The sequence below is a fragment of the Punica granatum genome, chromosome 2 (genome assembly GCF_007655135.1).
Source record: "Punica granatum isolate Tunisia-2019 chromosome 2, ASM765513v2, whole genome shotgun sequence".
NCBI lineage: Eukaryota > Viridiplantae > Streptophyta > Magnoliopsida > Myrtales > Lythraceae > Punica > Punica granatum.
The window spans coordinates 24,900,877-24,918,949 of NC_045128.1; the positions used below are offsets into that span (position 1 = coordinate 24,900,877).

General features: G+C 37.6%; 1 protein-coding gene across 1 annotated transcript; it reads left to right on the plus strand.

The window, feature by feature from the left end:
- Positions 1-3,800: 3,800 nt before the first annotated feature.
- LOC116194309 (probable RNA-binding protein EIF1AD) lies at positions 3,801-5,987 on the plus strand. The gene is made up of 4 exons (XM_031523092.1): positions 3,801-4,408; positions 4,713-4,788; positions 5,083-5,209; positions 5,452-5,987. Exons 1-4 carry the CDS (start codon positions 4,289-4,291, stop codon positions 5,657-5,659), a joined length of 531 nt encoding a protein of 176 aa, XP_031378952.1. The 5' UTR covers positions 3,801-4,288; the 3' UTR covers positions 5,660-5,987.
- Positions 5,988-18,073: the final 12,086 nt, after the last annotated feature.

Here is an 18,073-nt window from a genome sequence, read left to right on the forward strand (position 1 = left end):
CAACCTCCACTTCTATACAAACCTTTGCATAATCTAAACGTGATTGAAGAGCAGTAGCTCTATCCATGTACAATGGCTTGCCAATGGCACTTGCAAGATAGCTTATACCTTTGGGATGGAAATACTGGAGTGGAATTTTTCTTAATTGCACCCAAATAGGCATTTTCTTCAAGCGTAGGTCCTCTTCGGTGAAAACTGGGCTCCATTTCTGCAGGATAAGGAACTTCTTTTCCACATGCCAAGGTCCCGTTTCTAGAACCCATGTCATCACCTCTTCACTTGGGAATTGGAAAATAAAGAGAGAACCCATTTGCTAACCTTTACCTTCCCCTGCTTCCCCCAAAACCCATTGACAACCGAGATTACTTTCCCAAATTCAGGCGACTTGCTCAGAAATCGTCCGATTAGGGTATTGCTCCACTGATTCACCCCTATCTACAGAAACTCTGATGGAGGTTTAACATTATTGTGCTCAACACCTTCGAAAAATTCCAAGCTTTGATTTACCTTAGGGAAGACCTTTTTCCAGTTAAGCGGACCCTTTGCAGCCGATTTCTCTTCAGAGACGGACATCAAATGACTTGGGGCGACATTTCTTAGCATGTGTGAAGAAGATTCTGGCATTTCCCGGGCTGATTTGGCCATTTGCAGGCCTTGTGGCGCCAGAAACCTACCACAAAGTCGAGAGATAGCTCTGTTGGACGACTGAGAAGGACGAATTAGGGATCACGTGCGTGGCTCCGACGTCACGTGCACGCTAGCCTGCTAGCAAGCTTTGAGAGCGTTTCCGTACACTTTGCAAAACGCATTTAAGTGGAAGACTACACTTTTGGTCCTTTATATTACCATGCTTTTCTATTACATGCTTTTTCTAATTGTTTTTTCAATTTTCGTCCCGTACCTTGCATTACTTTTCTGTTTTTATTCTACCGTTAATTTTTCTGTTAAGTGTAGTACTAAGTTGGACACTAATAGACAATCCGCATCATAAAAAGGAGCCATGTGGATTAATTCTTTCCCATTGAATCGAACTGGCGGTCCCCTTTATTGGTTTTGTTCAAAATTCTCTCATCAAAATGAAAATATGCATCTTCCTCCCATTAGCTTATTAATTTGTTAGAGAAAAAATAAATAAAACCTAAAGAATGAAAATAATCAATTAAACACAGGAGAAGACAATGAAGATAGAAGAAGATGAACGCTGAGCAATAGCGAGTACATCAACACACAAGGGCTTCCTTCTTTTGTCCCATGTAGAGATGCCAAGCCAATTTTCCAAATTCAGAAAAGATCTAAGCAAAACTACCAAACAAAGCAGAATCCCCGACTTATTAAAAAAGTAGATTAACAATTTCTTTTTACCACCAATCAAACTTCTATTTTATTCAACTAGGATCAGTTACATCAAGAATGTATATCGATAACAAAAATTCCGCTAAGCCATTATTGGGAACAATCATGTGAATAAGAAGATGTTCTCTGATTGTAGAAAGATCGCATCTAAACAAAAATCACTTGGCATGAGCAATCTTGACTACAAATTTCAGAAATTAGGGTTTCAATCCATAAACGTCAAAAAATTTAAAATTTCGAATTAAGGTTTGCCTCCTTCGAGTCAACAACATCGGCAAACTTGATCAAATGCCATTTCAACTCGGATAGGAGAATAGTAATCAGGACAAGATGGGAAACTCGCTCGAATTCGAAGGTAGAAGAAGAATCCTCCATTGTTGCAAAGTCATTGATCAATAGCACTTGATTCCCCTGAGCTCAGCGTTATTGAGGATTAAAGGATTACAATTTCCCTATGTTGGATCGTGTGGAGTTCTAATCGAAGGGGAGCTAAGAAGAATGAGTTGGGAAATCAAGCAAGAGTGGGGTCTAAAGGAAATTTTTTTGAATTAAAAAATAAAATCAATATTTTTCCTTAAAAGAATTACAATAAACCCAATGAAGAGGAAGATGTAAATGTAGACATGGATCGCATTCGGCGATCCAAGTGAGCATATTTAATAGAAAAGTTAACGTACGATGGAAATAGAAAAAGTAACATAAGGTACAAGATGAAAATGGAACTAAAATTAGAAAAAGGATGAAAATAGAAATGTTGGTAAAGGTAAAGGGCAAAAGTGTAGTTTTCCCTTAAAAAACAATAAAATTTCTCCTTTGACCTTTTAACTTACTCTACACCTATTAACTTTTAATTTATAATTTTTACTTTTAAAACGAGTATTTTCAAGATAAGGGAAAGTTACCCCAAGTGACATCCTATTCCCATTTGTGACATAAACAAATAGGTAATTTTGTAAAAATTATTTTTTTATATTTTCAAAAAATTAATAAAATGGGGTTCCTTTCTCTTTATTATATCGTTATTATAAATGTAATAAATAACGTACCGTTTTAATTCCCTACCATTTTAAATAACGTACCTTTTGCTTAACATATGTTTGTTAGGATATTGAAATATAAGGAAAAAAAATTCTTTGATATCTTTAATAAGAAGAAAACCGTTAAGACTTAGTATAAAGCCGGAAAAGTATTATAAAAGACTATACCACAAATGTGATATGAGTAGTGACTAAAATTCACAATGAGAAATATGATAGAAAAATATGATTACAAGAGAAAAGTTTCTAGTGTTCAAAGAAAAACTTACAACTCATTATAAAATAACTCATCATAAAGAAATGAATCAAAAAAATAAGGCTCTACAATGAAGAAGAGAAAATTTTCTACAATTATCTTATAAATATGAAGGTGGAAATATTAACAATGGAATAGGTAGAAAATAGAAAAATGTCTCCAAAAGCGTAAGCACAAGTAGGAGGAAATAAATTTAATAATGATCAAAAAATTTATGACACAATATGGCAGTTCAAAATGACTCCATACTAAAACCAATTTAATTCGTTATATATAAGTAGGTATAACAAAATCTAAATGTAATAAATGGTAGTCCTTACTCCTTAGAAACTTAACTTTTCTGAATAAAATATATAGTGCTCAAAATCACTTTCGAACATCTATTATCACTATGATGATAAGAGATTGAATAAAATGACCAATAAGACGACCATTGTAAAAGAAGAAGAAGAAGAAGTTGTATTAACTCTTAAGAAATCACATACATAGTCAATTTAATTAATTATTTTTTAAGAAAATAAGAAGTCCCTCTTTCTCAGAGACCCAGATTAGCCTAGCTAAAGCACATATAGGTAAGAAAAGAAAAAAAATATTATTTGCAAGAAACTACCCTTTATTAAGCCACTTTTCTTCCTATAAACTTATAAATTGATTATTATTTATTTTAATGATGTTTTACATATAACTTATTTTTGGCATGAAGTCTATTATTTTTATACATTTTTTTCCTTCAATTTAAATAACTTTTTCTCATTTTCAAGACTTTCCCACGAACTTTTATTATCTTTCGTCTTTATCCCTTCATTTACCAAAATCCGAACACCCCTCCCAATAAAAAATGAAAAAAAATATATGAAAAAACAAACTAAATTTTTTTAGAAATAAAAAAGAAATGGGCATGTATGAAAATTTTTTCCCTACCCGCCATGTGGTAAGCATGGACGAGTTCTTATTTATTTTTATATATATAAAAAATTTCTATTGTGACTGTGAGATCCACGTGAAATTCCGTTAAATCTAACTACAAAAGTAACGGCAGGGGGGACATTTTCCCTAGGACATAGTTGGTCAAAAAGAAAAAGATTAGGCGCGTGCAGAGCTTAATGCGACCAATGTAATTTTCCAAAAAAGAAAATAAATAAATAAATAAATAAAACACTCCTTCACATATCCACGCGTCCCTGTTGCGGTTTCCTCCCAGTCTCTGCTTCCGCCTCCGCCTGCCCTCAACCGCTGCTCAAACTCCACGGCTGCCGTGCCTCCGCCTCCGACTGTCGGCCGCGCCTCGCACCCTCTGCCGTTCTTCCCACCTCTGCCTCGCCTCGCCCGCTGCTAACCTTCCCCCTCCCTCCCAGCTCCTTCCGCGGAAGCCTTCGAGACCAGACCCGCATCTCCAGCCATAATCTTGAAGCACAGAGGTGCAAACGAAACAAATCTGAGGAAAAGAAAAAGAAAAGGAAAAAAAAAAGCGAAAGTATAATTTGATAATTATTTTTTGATGTAATTTGGCCTTTAAATTGCTGGTTGTTGACTTTTGGCGCTAGCAATAGCCATAGCCAACCTCAGCCGCCAAAAATCGGGTACGGAGACGAAACCTAGCTTGACTGAGAAACCCCCTCGGCGAACAAAAGTAGGGGTTTATATGGCTATGAAAGCGGGGAGGAAGAATCTGCAGAGAGCAACGAAGGAACAAGATGTGACCCTTCAAGATGGGGAAAGCATTGTGCAAGTCGTCTCTCTCCGAGGTTCCAATCTTGTTGAGGTCTGATTCGGTCACTTAATAATCTGATAATAACACATGCACGATCCCCATTCCCTGCTATTCTGTTTATAAAAGCATGTCCATCTCTTTCTGCCTCAAATTGAGATGGGTTGTTGCTTCGGCCGGTAGTTTGGAGCTCTCGATATCATCTTGGGTTAGAAAATTTTTTGCCCTCAACTGGCAGATTTCTGAATAACTGGAGAATGGGGAGGGAATGGACAACTCTGAAAACAAGTTTGCTGGTCTTACAGATAATGATTGGCTTGCTTATGCTATTTCCTCTGTGTTATCTCTGGTTTTTCAGGTGACGGATGCAAAAGGCCAGAATTCGCTGGCCCTGTTTCCGGCTAAGTTTCAGAAGACCATGTGGATAAAGCGAGGTATTCTCCCGAGGGTTCTGATTGATGACGATTCCGGAAATTCTCGCTTGCTTATAAACCATGAATAGTAGCGGAATGCCTAGTCGGTCCTCCTCGTACTAGAACACGGTTTCACTCTTAAGAAGTCTCGGTTTTCAAATGTTTTTTTTCATCACTATCGACATAAACTACACAAGTCTTTGTGGATTGACAGCATTTTAAGGAATGATTTGGAAATATGAACATCTAATATATATGTGTGTGTATATATATGTTTGTGACATATATAATTCCTTTCTACCTATGGTATTATAGGGAACTTTATTATTGTTGATGATAGCGCAAAGGAAAAGGCACTCGAGTCAGGCAGCAAAGTGGCTTGTATTGTCTCTCGAGTCCTCTCCTATGATCAAGTCCGAGTACTTCAGAAGTCTCCTCAGTGGTATGTCCTTTTTTCTCCAATTACCCCAGCTCTTACGAACTTAGGACAGTGCTTCTGATCTTATACTACAGCAAGGTTGAATGTCAGCTTGATTTTCTATCGGAAAATGTACTCAGCTAATATTTATATCGAGATGGACTAGTTTCATTGATTTGATTCTGTTGGAGTTCAGTCATTTGCTGTACTGGTGCAAGGGCTTTGAGAAATTCCATCTTATTCTGTGATCGGGAAATGCCATGCAGGCCTGAAGTTTTCAAGTCCCCGACGTCGGATGAGCCCAACAATAACCTAAAGGCACAGACATCGGAAGCAGAAGAAGAAAAAGAGAATGATTCGGACTGCAGTGAAGATGACGGCCTGCCCCCTTTGGAAGCAAATACCAATAGGATCAGACCGTTTGAATTGCACACTGATACTGAATCAGATTCCGATTCTGACACTGATCCTTGAATATTTTTCATGGAGTTTGAATGAAGGCCGAGAATTCCCATGTGGCATGTTTAAGGATTATTTGAGCATCAAAGTGACCAATGTCGAATCTGTGTATGCATCATGGGTTTTGACATTTAAATCTGTTTTAGATTAGGTATATATAAATTTACTCGTAATTAGACTAAGTGGAAAAATTAACACACTAGCTAGAGGATACTCTTGCCTGTATTTTTCTAAAATTATTTCTTGTTGGAGACTTCAAGGTCTGTTTGTAGGTGCTTTCTTCCGGGTATGTTGGTCATTTAAAATGATGGCCTTATTTTATAATTGGGGTATTTATCTAAAATGACCCAGGATTTGTCCGTTTTGTCAAATCTATTCTATGCTTTTTTTTGTCAAATTTATCCCATGGTTTACTTTTTGCATCAAATCTATCCCGGCGTTATCTTTTTCGTCGACATTTAACGGCCATGTCGATGTGGCGCCCACGTAGCAAGTGTGGCCCACTATCTCTCCACGTGTCACATCAGTACGGTCGTTAGATGTCGACGAAAAAGATAACGCCGGGATAGATTTGATGCAAAAAATAAACCATAGAATAGATTTGACAAAACGGACAAACCATGTGCCATTTTAAGTAAAAATCTCTTTATAATTTAATAACATGAAAAGTACAAAAATCACATTATGATTTAGGGTAGGGATAAATTGCATAATGTGTTTATGTTTTGAACAATTAGCCTATCTATGATATACTCCGTTAGCCATAAGAGTAACGGTATTAATTTTTTTTTTCATTTTTGGTCTTCAATCTTTAGTTTTTTAATCATTTTGGTTATAAATCTTTTTTTTTATTATTCCTATATTCAATTTTTCATCTTTTTCATTTTAGTCCTTAAAAGAAAATCGAAAGGGAAAGAGGGGTCGGGGCTGCCCATAGGCAATCTCGACCCCTCCACCGAGGTTGCCGGCGTCCTCGGTGGAGGGGTCGAGATTGCCGATGGGCGGCTCCAGTTTGCCAATCGATCGGGAACTCTGACTGGGGAGTCCCTGATCGATTGGGGGTTTGGGGCCGCTAATCGGCGACCCCGACCCCTCCTCCACTGAGGTCGCCGGTACCCACAAAGGACACCGGCGACATCGTTGGAGGGGTTGGAGTCGCCCATTGGCGGCCCCAACCCTCCAATCTACCAGAAACTTCGAGTCGTAGTACCCACGGAGGATGCCAGGACCTTGGTGGAGAAGTCGGAGTCGTCGATGGGTGGCTCTGACCCCTTATTCCCTTTCGATTTTTTTGAGGACTAAAATGAAAAAATGAAAAGTCGAGGATATGAATGATAAAAAAAAATTAAGAATCAAAATGATTAAAAGGTTAAAGATTGAAGATTAAAAATGAAAAAATAAAATTAACGCCGTAACTCGCATGACTAACGAAGTATAGAGCTAATTGTCCATAACAAAAATACATTGTGTAATTTATGTGAAGTTTTTGTACTTTACCCTTTAATAAATTAATAAGAAATCTTTTCAACTTATATGTCGTTGGGAAAAAAAAAACCAGAGAGAGTAACTTTTATATATATATACACATTAAAAAAAAGAGAGCTTATGAGTTATTATAACTTCAATTTCAAGTCATTCTAGAAATTAACCTGGAGAACACTTTTTATTAAATCAGGCACATGACTTTGATCGGACTGATTTGTCCCGTAATTTGTAAGGTGTTCATATGAGTCGTGGGGATTAATTAAGGTTAATTCTAAACTTCGATGCTATCAAAAAGACGGCATTATCAAAAGAAAAGAGTGGAAATTTCCTTCTTCCGATCAATTTTTACTTTTACCTGCATCAATCCAATCCGGACCATTATATTTGAATTAGAAACTACGCAGATTTCACATTTACAAAAACGGAAATTTTCCTTCTCTGAACAGTTTTCAGTTCCAAATATTTCGGTTGCATTTGGTTTCATAGTAGGATTTTAAAATCAGATTTTGATTTTGATTTTGAGTGGAATAAATGGGGCCCATTCTTTGATTTTGTATGAGTTATATTGTTTTGTTGTGGAAAAAAGTGGTATAAATGAGGCCCACTCTTTGACTTTGTATGAATTATTTTGTTTTGTAGTGGATAGACTTAAGTTAGAATTGTAATTATAAAATACTATCCTAAAACCAAACAAGCCCTTCATCTATCCTCTTCTCCTTCCTGCTTGAAATAAAAATTTTTAAAACTGGAAAATTTCCTAATCGGATTTCGAAACTCGATATTTAAACTCATTCCATCACGTGTAAGTTCTTTCTATTCGATACATGCCCACCACAAAGAGTTCCCTCTATATATTGTTCCGTTACCAATTCAGGTTTTCGTTGTCATCTTAGTCGACTCTGCTAGAACATCAGCAAGTCTCACGGTGCAATGGCGCTGGCGAGAGACTCTCATCGTACCCGACCATGCGCGTATTGGAAGTTTGAGGACATGTGGAGCAGAAGCGATCCCACCTACGTCTACCCACTTGAGGGCATCTTTGACGTTTTGATACTTCGAAAACACCAGCTCGTCACCCTTGACGCTCGAAGCCTCGTAGGGGATGTTGCCGATTACAATGAGGGCGTGGTCTGGTCCCACTCTGTTCCGGTGGCACTCGCATTCCTCCACCGACCCAAACTCTTGCAGGCCTCCGTAGAGGCTACTCTCACTGAATTGAATGTGGACCCCACCTCCACGCAGGACATTGCGCGAGGCATCCTGTAGTTGGAGGGTACGTGAAGAAGTTCTACGTGGGAGTGAATCTGGAAATCACCACAGTTGAATTTCAACAAGAACTGGACTTGAGATTGTTATTGCAGGAGATGCAGCACCGTCTACAAGCAGCAGCAGTTCCAGTACTACTCGAGGAAGCTGGTGGGGCGTCAAGGGAAGCGGTGGAGAAGTTGAATGCTGAGAATTTTAGTGCTCCAACGGATGCAAATCTTGGTCATGTGTTATGTGTTTGGAAGATTTATGGGGGGGCCACGATGGTGAGAAGAGATTGATAAAGATGACATGTGGTCACTTATTTCATGACTCGTGCATTGTTACTTGGCTGGAAAGGAGTCGTGGGTCTCCGGTGTGCCGTCGAGAATTATCATGTTGATGAGGAGAGCTAATTTAGTTCGGTCGGTATTTTGAAGTGGGGAGGACACTACAGTCTCTGAGATGGATGACTTGTTAGGAGAAACTAATCTGGGACATGTTAGATTCATATTTAGCAAACATATAATGGTATGATTTGACTAAGTTCGGGTAATGGAATAGTCGAGGGAAATTCAAAATTGGAGGGTGTCCCTTGATGGTTCGAGCACTGTTTGCTTTTTCCATTGTGTAATCAATCATATAATAATTTTCTTGTTGCGTGCAATGGCCATGTTTCACCCGAATAATTATATTGTGATATAATTTTGTTACGCAGAAACACATCTTTTGTTTGTATTCTTCTTCAAAATGAGTATAATATCATTGAAGTCTGGGAATATTTATATGCAATTAATGGTACTCTCTTTCTAGTAACTACCTTACGAAATATCAAAAGCATCTCACGTTATGAAGATTCAGGCGAGCCCTGTCTTTAGCATTTGATGTCACTGCTTGAATTAAAACAGCCCTAGACGAACCTAAACAATTACTTTGAATTAAAATCAAAATAAACAATTCAACAAAAAAAATGAACAATTCAATAATAACAACAAACGATAAGAAGCACTAACGTTTTACTTATTGATGCATGCACCGCTCCTTACCCTAAAACATAAAACAGGGAACTCAGAGACCAACACAAACGGAAAATAGAAAAGGAAAAAAGGAAAAAAAATATTTATATTTGGCCCTTTTCTCTTAATCCTTCTCTCCATCTTCCTCCTCAACGTCCATTTGCCAAACTGAAGTGAAGAAATGGTTTCCTAAATTATGGATAGTCATTGACTCTCTGAGTATAGATGATTCCAATTTATAGGAGAGATTTCTATAGTAATTGGTGAATGAATCAATACAATTGACATTAATATCTATTTTTAGAACTTGTGAAAATAAGTGCTATTTATAATATATATTCATGATAAAAATAATTAGTCCACCTCTTCGTTTTCACTTTTCACTTTGTGTATATATATATACACACACACAATCTATATTCATAAAATGCCATGAAAATTTTCTTAGTAATAGTTTTTCTTCTCTCTTAATCCTTCTCTCTATCAAAACATTTCTCTTTTTTTTTTAACCTTTTCTTTTGTACATATAAATGGGTCTCATAAGGAACTGAAGAGTTTTGTTATGGATATTTGAAGCGGCAAAATCCGTTCACTTCACTCCCTATTCACATTTTTTTTAATAAGCACCCACTCACATTATTTATTTATGTTGTAGTTTTGATTCCTACGCTAAATTGATTATTAAGTTTTTCCCCCATTTTAAGAAATTTTAAAAGTAGAAAATGATTTTAAAAATTCAAATTTATTAAGATATTAGAAACAGAGAGGGAAACGGATATTGCAATCAAATTATTTTTCTTTCCTATGCAATATGTTATTTTGATTTCTTATTTCTGATTGGTGAACTTATTATGAAACTGAAAATCATGACATAACCGAGACAATAAAGAAAATGGGATTTGGGAGAACCAATTTGACGAGGGGAATGTGAAGGGACATTACACAATGAGCCGAGAGTCTTCGAAATTTCACCAGAAGCTAAGGTTTCTGCATGTAATTCTATGGATGTCACTCTTCCACTTTAATATATTATACATTGATAAGCTCCCTTGTTATTATTATTAGAAAAGTTCATGATAAAGTTGATAAAATATGAAAAGTTTGAATTTTCTTTAGGTAATTAATCCAAAATAATATTACCATGGTAAATATATAGTCTTTCATTGTGCCTAAAGATTCACATTTTTTTCGACCTATGATAGTAGTATTTTGTAAATCGAAGGTGTGATTTGATTTTTTTTTATTTTTTATTTATTGATCGGAATGCGTGACTTGATTATGATGCTGGTCCTGGATGAAAGCATTGTTAACTGCCGGCAAATTACTAAATCGCAAAATGGCCCTAAAACGGTGAGGATGAAGGATTCATTTGATTAATAATGATTTGTTCTGGGTCCTAAAAATTTGAAATCCGTTGAAACAAACGTATTAAGCAAAACAGAACAACCGACAACAATAATATCCGCTGATCAATATTACATTTAGGGAAATTTCCTTTTCCTTAATCCCAAATAACGCGTAATTAGTTATTTGCTTTCCCATTCCGTAATTTAAACGCTGATTTCTCAACGGCTTTATCTACGGCTATAAATTCAAACAACACACTTCTTCTTCTTCTTCTTCTTCTTCTTCTGTTTTACTTCCTTCGATCTTTGACTCGTCTCTGACCTCTCTATCTCTCTGTTTCTCTGTTTCTCTGTCTGTGTCGCTCCACATCACGTCACGGTCTCCCTCAGTTCAGGCTTCAATTCACTTTGTTTGTGCGTTTGCATTGGCCATGGCTGCTCCATGGGACTTGCCCGTGATCCGAACCGGCACCGAGACGAAGTTGTGGGTGGACACCGTCCATGCCGGCAACAGCAGCTTATCCTCTTCCTTTTTGAGAGGAAGGTTCGACTTTTATGTCATCAGGAAGCATCGATTTGTTGTTGAAGACCACTGCGGCATCGAGATCATTGTTCAGGAGTTCGACATCGGCAACCCGCGCTCCCACCACCCACTTTTCCTCCCGCTCATACTCCTTCCCCTGCCCTTCGTCGTCCTTGAGTCCTGTGTACTCAGCCATCTCGCTGACCTGGGCATCGACCCAGTTGCCAGGCAAGAAATCGCCGGGTCCGTCCTTGCCGTTGTCAATGATGCAGACAATGCGGTCCACGGGCAAACCAGGGAGTTCTCCGTCTCTGTAGATCTTGAGATCACCACGGTTCAGGTGGTCTTGGGAGAACCCATCGACATCGACAGTTGGGTGCAGGGACCGCGTGGGGCGTCAAGCGCAGCCATCTACAAGCTGAATGCGGCGAGCTTCATCCCTCGCGAGACAGCCGGTGATCTTGGGAAGTGTGTCGTGTGTCTTGAAGATCTATGTGATCGTGAATGTGATCGGAGGAGCCCACTGACGGAGTTGCCGTGCTGCCACGTCTTCCACAGCTCTTGCATCATACGTTGGCTGGAGAGCAATCGCGCTTGCCCGTTGTGTCGTCAAGAATTGGAGGACTGATTGGATCGAGAACATTGGGTCGAGAAGGAATTTAACTACTTGCCTAGCTAGGATGATTTTTGTTAGTTGGGCACGATGATTTCGGGACCAATTACGTGCAATTGTAATTCTGCTCTTGTCCCATTACCTTCTAAAATAGCATGTGAACAATTAATAAAGTTGATTCCTTGCGCATATCTGTTTTCTGCATATGTCAACGTACCCTTGAATGTAAATGTCGGGAGATCGATGATCATAGTAAGAGATTGATGCACCTATGTCCGATGTTAATGTTCGTTCCAAACGTAAACCATCAACTAGCAAGCAATTTTCTGATTATATATCTCACCAGATTCTTTATGAAATCTTTTAATCCAATCACGACAACAGTGTTCAAATATATACAGTCCCTCAGCATGCCTCTTATGTATCATTTGTATAACACCAACTAACGTTCTCATTACATATGTATAGCACTTAATTATGGATGACTATATCAAAACCAAACTACTACAAAGAAAATAAGGATTTTGTGAATGGAGAATACGCGTTCAGTATTTGCAGGGATTGTCAGATGCGTATCTTCGAGAATCTGGGCAGCCATGGAAGTGTTCCTGACATCAATTGCCACTCGAGAATACGAGAGTCCATGGGATGGCATCTGCTTTGATTGAAATAGGTGCCACGAACAAGGATGTTGATGCACGGGCCTTAGCCAACGACCATGAGAAAATCTTCTCATCAATTCAGGCATCATAAGCTATCCTCATGAGATATGTCGAAACAAATGATGTTCAGTCACCTAACTGTCCCATTAATTTGTTCAAAAAGACGATTGCGCCATAAACTTCGACCCCTAGCCATTGATTTTCTGTTATATCGGATTGTGAAGGTATTGTCTATCTTACTATACTTTTTCGAAATACCCCCATCCCTGCCTGCAGGATTTGGATAAGGAAATTGTCATCGCAAAACACGAATGCAACTGCAGTCTCTCTATGCAAACCTCCTTGTCGATGAAAGGCAGATGAATGCCCTTTTTCTTGGATGTGGTGATTATCTCTAATCTTACCTGTTCAATTATTCACTAATAGAATACAATCTCATATCGATAAGCGTTTCTCTTATAAGTTTTCTCTCTTCTAAGGTTTCTTTTCTGTTATGCAGGTTTGGGTTGGTGAATCTAAATAATTTTCTCTGTAATTCTGCTCGATCAGGTCTGTGCATGTCGGTAATAAAATCGATTCGTTATCATGATCTCCAATCCATCTTTCCTCTTGCGGTCTTGCCTGGGCGTGCTTAATACAGTTGTGCTGTTTTCTCCGTACCGTAGCTGACTTCGTAATTGTATAATGTCATTCACTTGGGAACAACAATGAATTAAATTTCTGCCGCATTCATCATGTTTGATTATCAAAGATGGAGGTTTACAGGTTGACTTGTGTGTATTATAACAGTGAGAAGATTAGGATTTATGTGACCCGATTGGCAATCGCTCTAGCGGAATCATCGAGGATTTGCTTTTCTTGGATTTCTCTGTATTTCTCTCTCTCTCTCTGTGTTATGCTCTGCCTCTTGGACCTTCCTTGCTCTTACCTCCCGCCTGCAATGGCGATTCACGGAGGCAAGATGAGCAGTTGCTTCCAGTTCCACAAATATCTTCGTATTTTTTCCTATAATATATTCATCTCCTGATATTTTCCTTTTATTTTCTTTAATTTGAGATGAGGGTGTTTCCAAAAAATAGAAAAAAAAAAAAGAAGAAAAAAGAGATGATGGTGTGGCGTCCATGTGTCAAATTTGACATTTAATCAAATGCCATATCAGCGACTCTAACGGTTAAAGTAACGGAAGGATGAAAACAAAAATAAAATGATAGGGAGAGGACAAAAATAGAAAAGTGACTAAATGTAAGGTACTAAAATTATACTTTTTTTCATTTTTATATTTCTTTAATAATCCTTATGTAAGTCTAAAAACCACTTTTATTTCCGGTAATCTCTAAAAGCCTCTTTTAGGGGTTACTAGAAGGAACCTCTCTTCATTTGTGACATTAGGGCCGTTTGGATTCAGAGTTAAAGTTACTTTGATTTTGATTTTAATTTTGATTGTGGAAAATGACAAATGAGATGTGATTATAAATTTGACTTGGGAAACGTGTGTTTTTGTTGTGTAGTGTGTTGAGTTAAAGTTAAAGTTAAAGTTAAAATCAAATTTTCTTCGATCCAAACAGGGTTTTAATTCCTTTCCCATGAAGTGTAAGGTTACACCAGTTTATTGAAGCATCAAAATAGAAAATGTCCTAATTTTGTCCTAACCCTCTACTTATCCCCAAAAAAGACAAAAGAAAAAAACTGTTCCAAATGAATCACAATGTCATAGCATCATATTGAAATTCCTGCTTGCGGATTGACTTCGCCTTGACCTCAAGATGCATTGATGAATTTCAAACCCAATCAAAACTAGCGATGCTAGTTAAGCTTATTCTATCGCGATCATGATTTTCTAATTAGAAAAAATTGTTCAAATTATGATTAGCGGGAAGGAATCTTAGTTTTTTATAATATATGATATATTAATTAGTATAATTTTTTAAAGAATTTGGATCATTTACTAGCGAGTGTGACTTCACAATTGCACATAAGTAGTTTTATCATTAACTTCAGCTGTATTCTATGTTGGTTATTACGCAAACTAAAATGATAGATCTAAAGATTTACGAAAAAGTTTTTCCGAGCTGTGTTATCGCGTGGGTTGCATCCTAATATCAAATTGAAGCTCACTTTGTGCTCTACGAGACTGGAGAGTATCAGGTGATCCTTGTTTCTATAACATGATGAAAATGCGCTTGGCCTATTTTCGATCGAGTTGGGCCCCTTCACCTGATTCTAGCCTTGAGGTCTTTCTTTATCTGTAATATCCAATCCGGACCAGAATGAGGTGGATACAATCACATTAAAATAAGTTCCTTGGGAAGATACAAGTTCATAGGATAATTGCTCAAGTCTTCCTACGTGACGATCTAGAATTAACTAGGCCATATGTACGTCCCCGTGAAAGGTAAGTCAAGGTCACTTTCCTCAAGGGAAAACCATTGGTAGTTACTGGGGACGCTCGACTTCATTGAATTCTAAATCCTTAGACTAATTCGCTACGTTGTAAGGTGCCTTTGCTCTATCTGGGAAACGTTATTTTGGAAAAATCGTTGCTAATAAAAACTAAACGAATTTATAATAATCAAAGAGGGTGTAGAGAGTGGTGAACACCTTCGACTTGTAACCAAAAAGTTGCATGTTTGATAGTTGTTGTGGGATTACACGTGCTTATTTATTAACTATTAGGATTTCTCCTTCATTGTACTAAACCTATGGGCTTCTTTTGTAATCGAGAAAATGAATTTATAAGGAATAACTTGGGCATACAAAGGTAATTTGCCCCAGCAAACAGCGTTCCACCCTTTCAAGGCAGCAAATCTCGGGTAACAACTACAGTTTTCTGCACGGGGCCATTTCATATCATGTGTGTATTAATCGATGAGTTAATTATTTTTAGTACAGAAAGCGTACGTATTATGAAAACCCTTTTTTAATCGAGCGGGGCATTCTATGGTATTATCAATTAGCAGACGCTGGAATCTCGGCAATAAGTAAGATTACGTGTATGAATAAAATTGCCAAAAGTGGGGGAAGTCTGCAATGAATTTAATCAGAGCTATCCTTCTCAATATGGCAAAAATAAGAGAAAATTTGAATAAATGAAATGATTATATCTAATTAACTTATAGTCATCAATTTGACCATATATTTTTTTTTTACTAGGAAGTGCCATAATGAAATTTCCATAATTTTTTGCATAAAATCTTCCTGAATGAAGAATACTGAAGAGGAAACTGACGCTGGTTATTCTCAAACAATAATAATTTTGAGATGCACAAAATCTCACATTCTTAATTTTACCTTGTATAAAAGTTAAGCCTAACCTCCCTATAAAAAGCAAACAAATGCCTATCCTTGGCATAACAGCAAAGAGATGGCTCCAATTCATTTCCCATCTAAAATCGTGAAAGCACTAATGGTTGCCTTTCTTCTAGCCTCGCTTTTCTTTCTATTAGGTAAACGATTAGCCCATCAACATTTTAATCTTTTTCTTGGGAGAAAATTATTGTTTGCATTGTCTATGATATGATCAATTCTTATATGCTAATTGTTATGGTCTAATTTATCTTGACGTAAAGTTGCATTTAAATTAATTGATGCAGGGGAGGCCAAATATGTGTGCCAAGGAAAATGTGAAGACATCCCAAACTGTAACGACTCGTGTCTAAATTGGGGATATAAAGGAGGCCAATGTCTTCCCCCACTTAATCAGTACTGTTGCTGCAGCGACACCTGAAGAATTTGGACCAGTAGAATGATCATTGGGAGCAAAATTCTTTTGTTCCATGTCTTGTCTTTGTTTCATCTAAATAAATTTAATATTATAACTTAAAATACAGATAAAAAAAAAGTATTTATCTGATTTTAAGAATCCCCTCTCTCTCTCTACATTAATAATAATTTGGTTAGATGAATTATATAATTCCTACCGTATCTGCCCCTATGCTCTCTTGACGGCCGTGTGTTTTTTTTTTTATATTCTGCTCAAAAAATGTCTCTTTGTTATAATAAGAGGAAAAAAAATGCCCTTTATTAACCCATAAAGCCCCTGAGTTTCTTACCTATTAAAAAAAACCCCCTTTATTAAACTAAACACTGATGGTGCCTCGAAAGGGAACCCGGGTTTGCTGGTGCAAGAGGGCACTTCTGATGATGGGAGATGGTGAGTGGATTTGATCATAATGTAGGAATCGCTTCAGCTGTGATGGCAGAGCTATGGGGCATCTAGATTGATTTGCAAACACGCATGGGAGCTCGGCCACAAAAGAATAATTCTGGAGGTGGACTCAGAAGGGGTTTGCTCACCCAGTTACAACTATCAAAGGCGTCTTGTAGAGAAGTTGGTCTGTGGAGATTCAACACACATACAGGGAAGGACAAGCGTGTACGAATTGGAGGGCTCGGTTGGCTCATCATTTGTCGTTGGGATCTCACTTCTTCTCTAGTTCTCCGGCTGGTATTATCTGGCTGCTCTTTAAGGATACTGTTAGAGCCTCGATACCCTGCTTTTGTTTAGTTTAGTTTCTCTTCTACGTATTTTTTGTGATTGCTTTGTCCTTTTTGAGTTTCGGCTACCTCTAGTCCCAAAAAAAAAAAAAACCTTTGAATTTATATGGTTAAATTGAATGGAAGAAGGACTCAGTTCTCCAACGATACATTTCAAGCAGACAAAAGCTAAGACACCAGCTACTTAAAGGCCCATAAATGCCACTTCTTGTGAGTCCCCGAAGACGAATCAATAGCTAGAGGATCCTGAAAGACTCCTTCTAGCTAAAGGATGATGAAGCCTGCCTATGAACTCTGTCGGGCGCTTGACTGCACCACCTAGAAAGACCAACTGAGCCGAGCCTCGACAAACATCCTCCAACCCCCAGCTCTTGCAATGCTGGACTCACATTGGAGACATGCTGGCTTCGGACACGCTAGTGCAATTGTATATGTAGTTATAGCGAGGAAAAGTCTCCGAGTTGTTTTAGCTATATGGCACTGTGCTTTATAGTCAGTTCTTATTATGCAAAACATATATTTAATTGCCCGTAAGATTGTGATTTTGTATCTTAACATTTTAGGTTATTTGAAATCCAAATCAAGTTAATTAAAACCAAATATCACAGATCGGGTCAGCCATGCCTTGGAACTGGAAGATAATGCCGCTGTAAATGCTTGTATGAAGAATAATCTATTCGGTCCATATCAGATTGAATTAACGGTGATGTGCAAAGAGGGACCGAATCAAACACTTTGTGAAACACGAAGGACTTAATTGGATATAAGAGATTAAGAAAGGATGAAATCGTAAGGACGTGAGAGTTTAACCATGTATATCTATACTATTAAAAAGAGGAAGGGCGGTGCCATGATGCAAGTCGCCTCCTGGAACCATGAAATTCCGGGTTCAATCCCTGACAGTGGGACTATAGACTTCCCTTAAGAGAATAAAACAAACGATTTAACTTTTCTTCTTTTAAAAATACCCGTTAGAAATACAATTAAAATATAAATAAGCATTAGATCATAAGAAAGCAACGGACAAAAAATTAATGAACTTAGT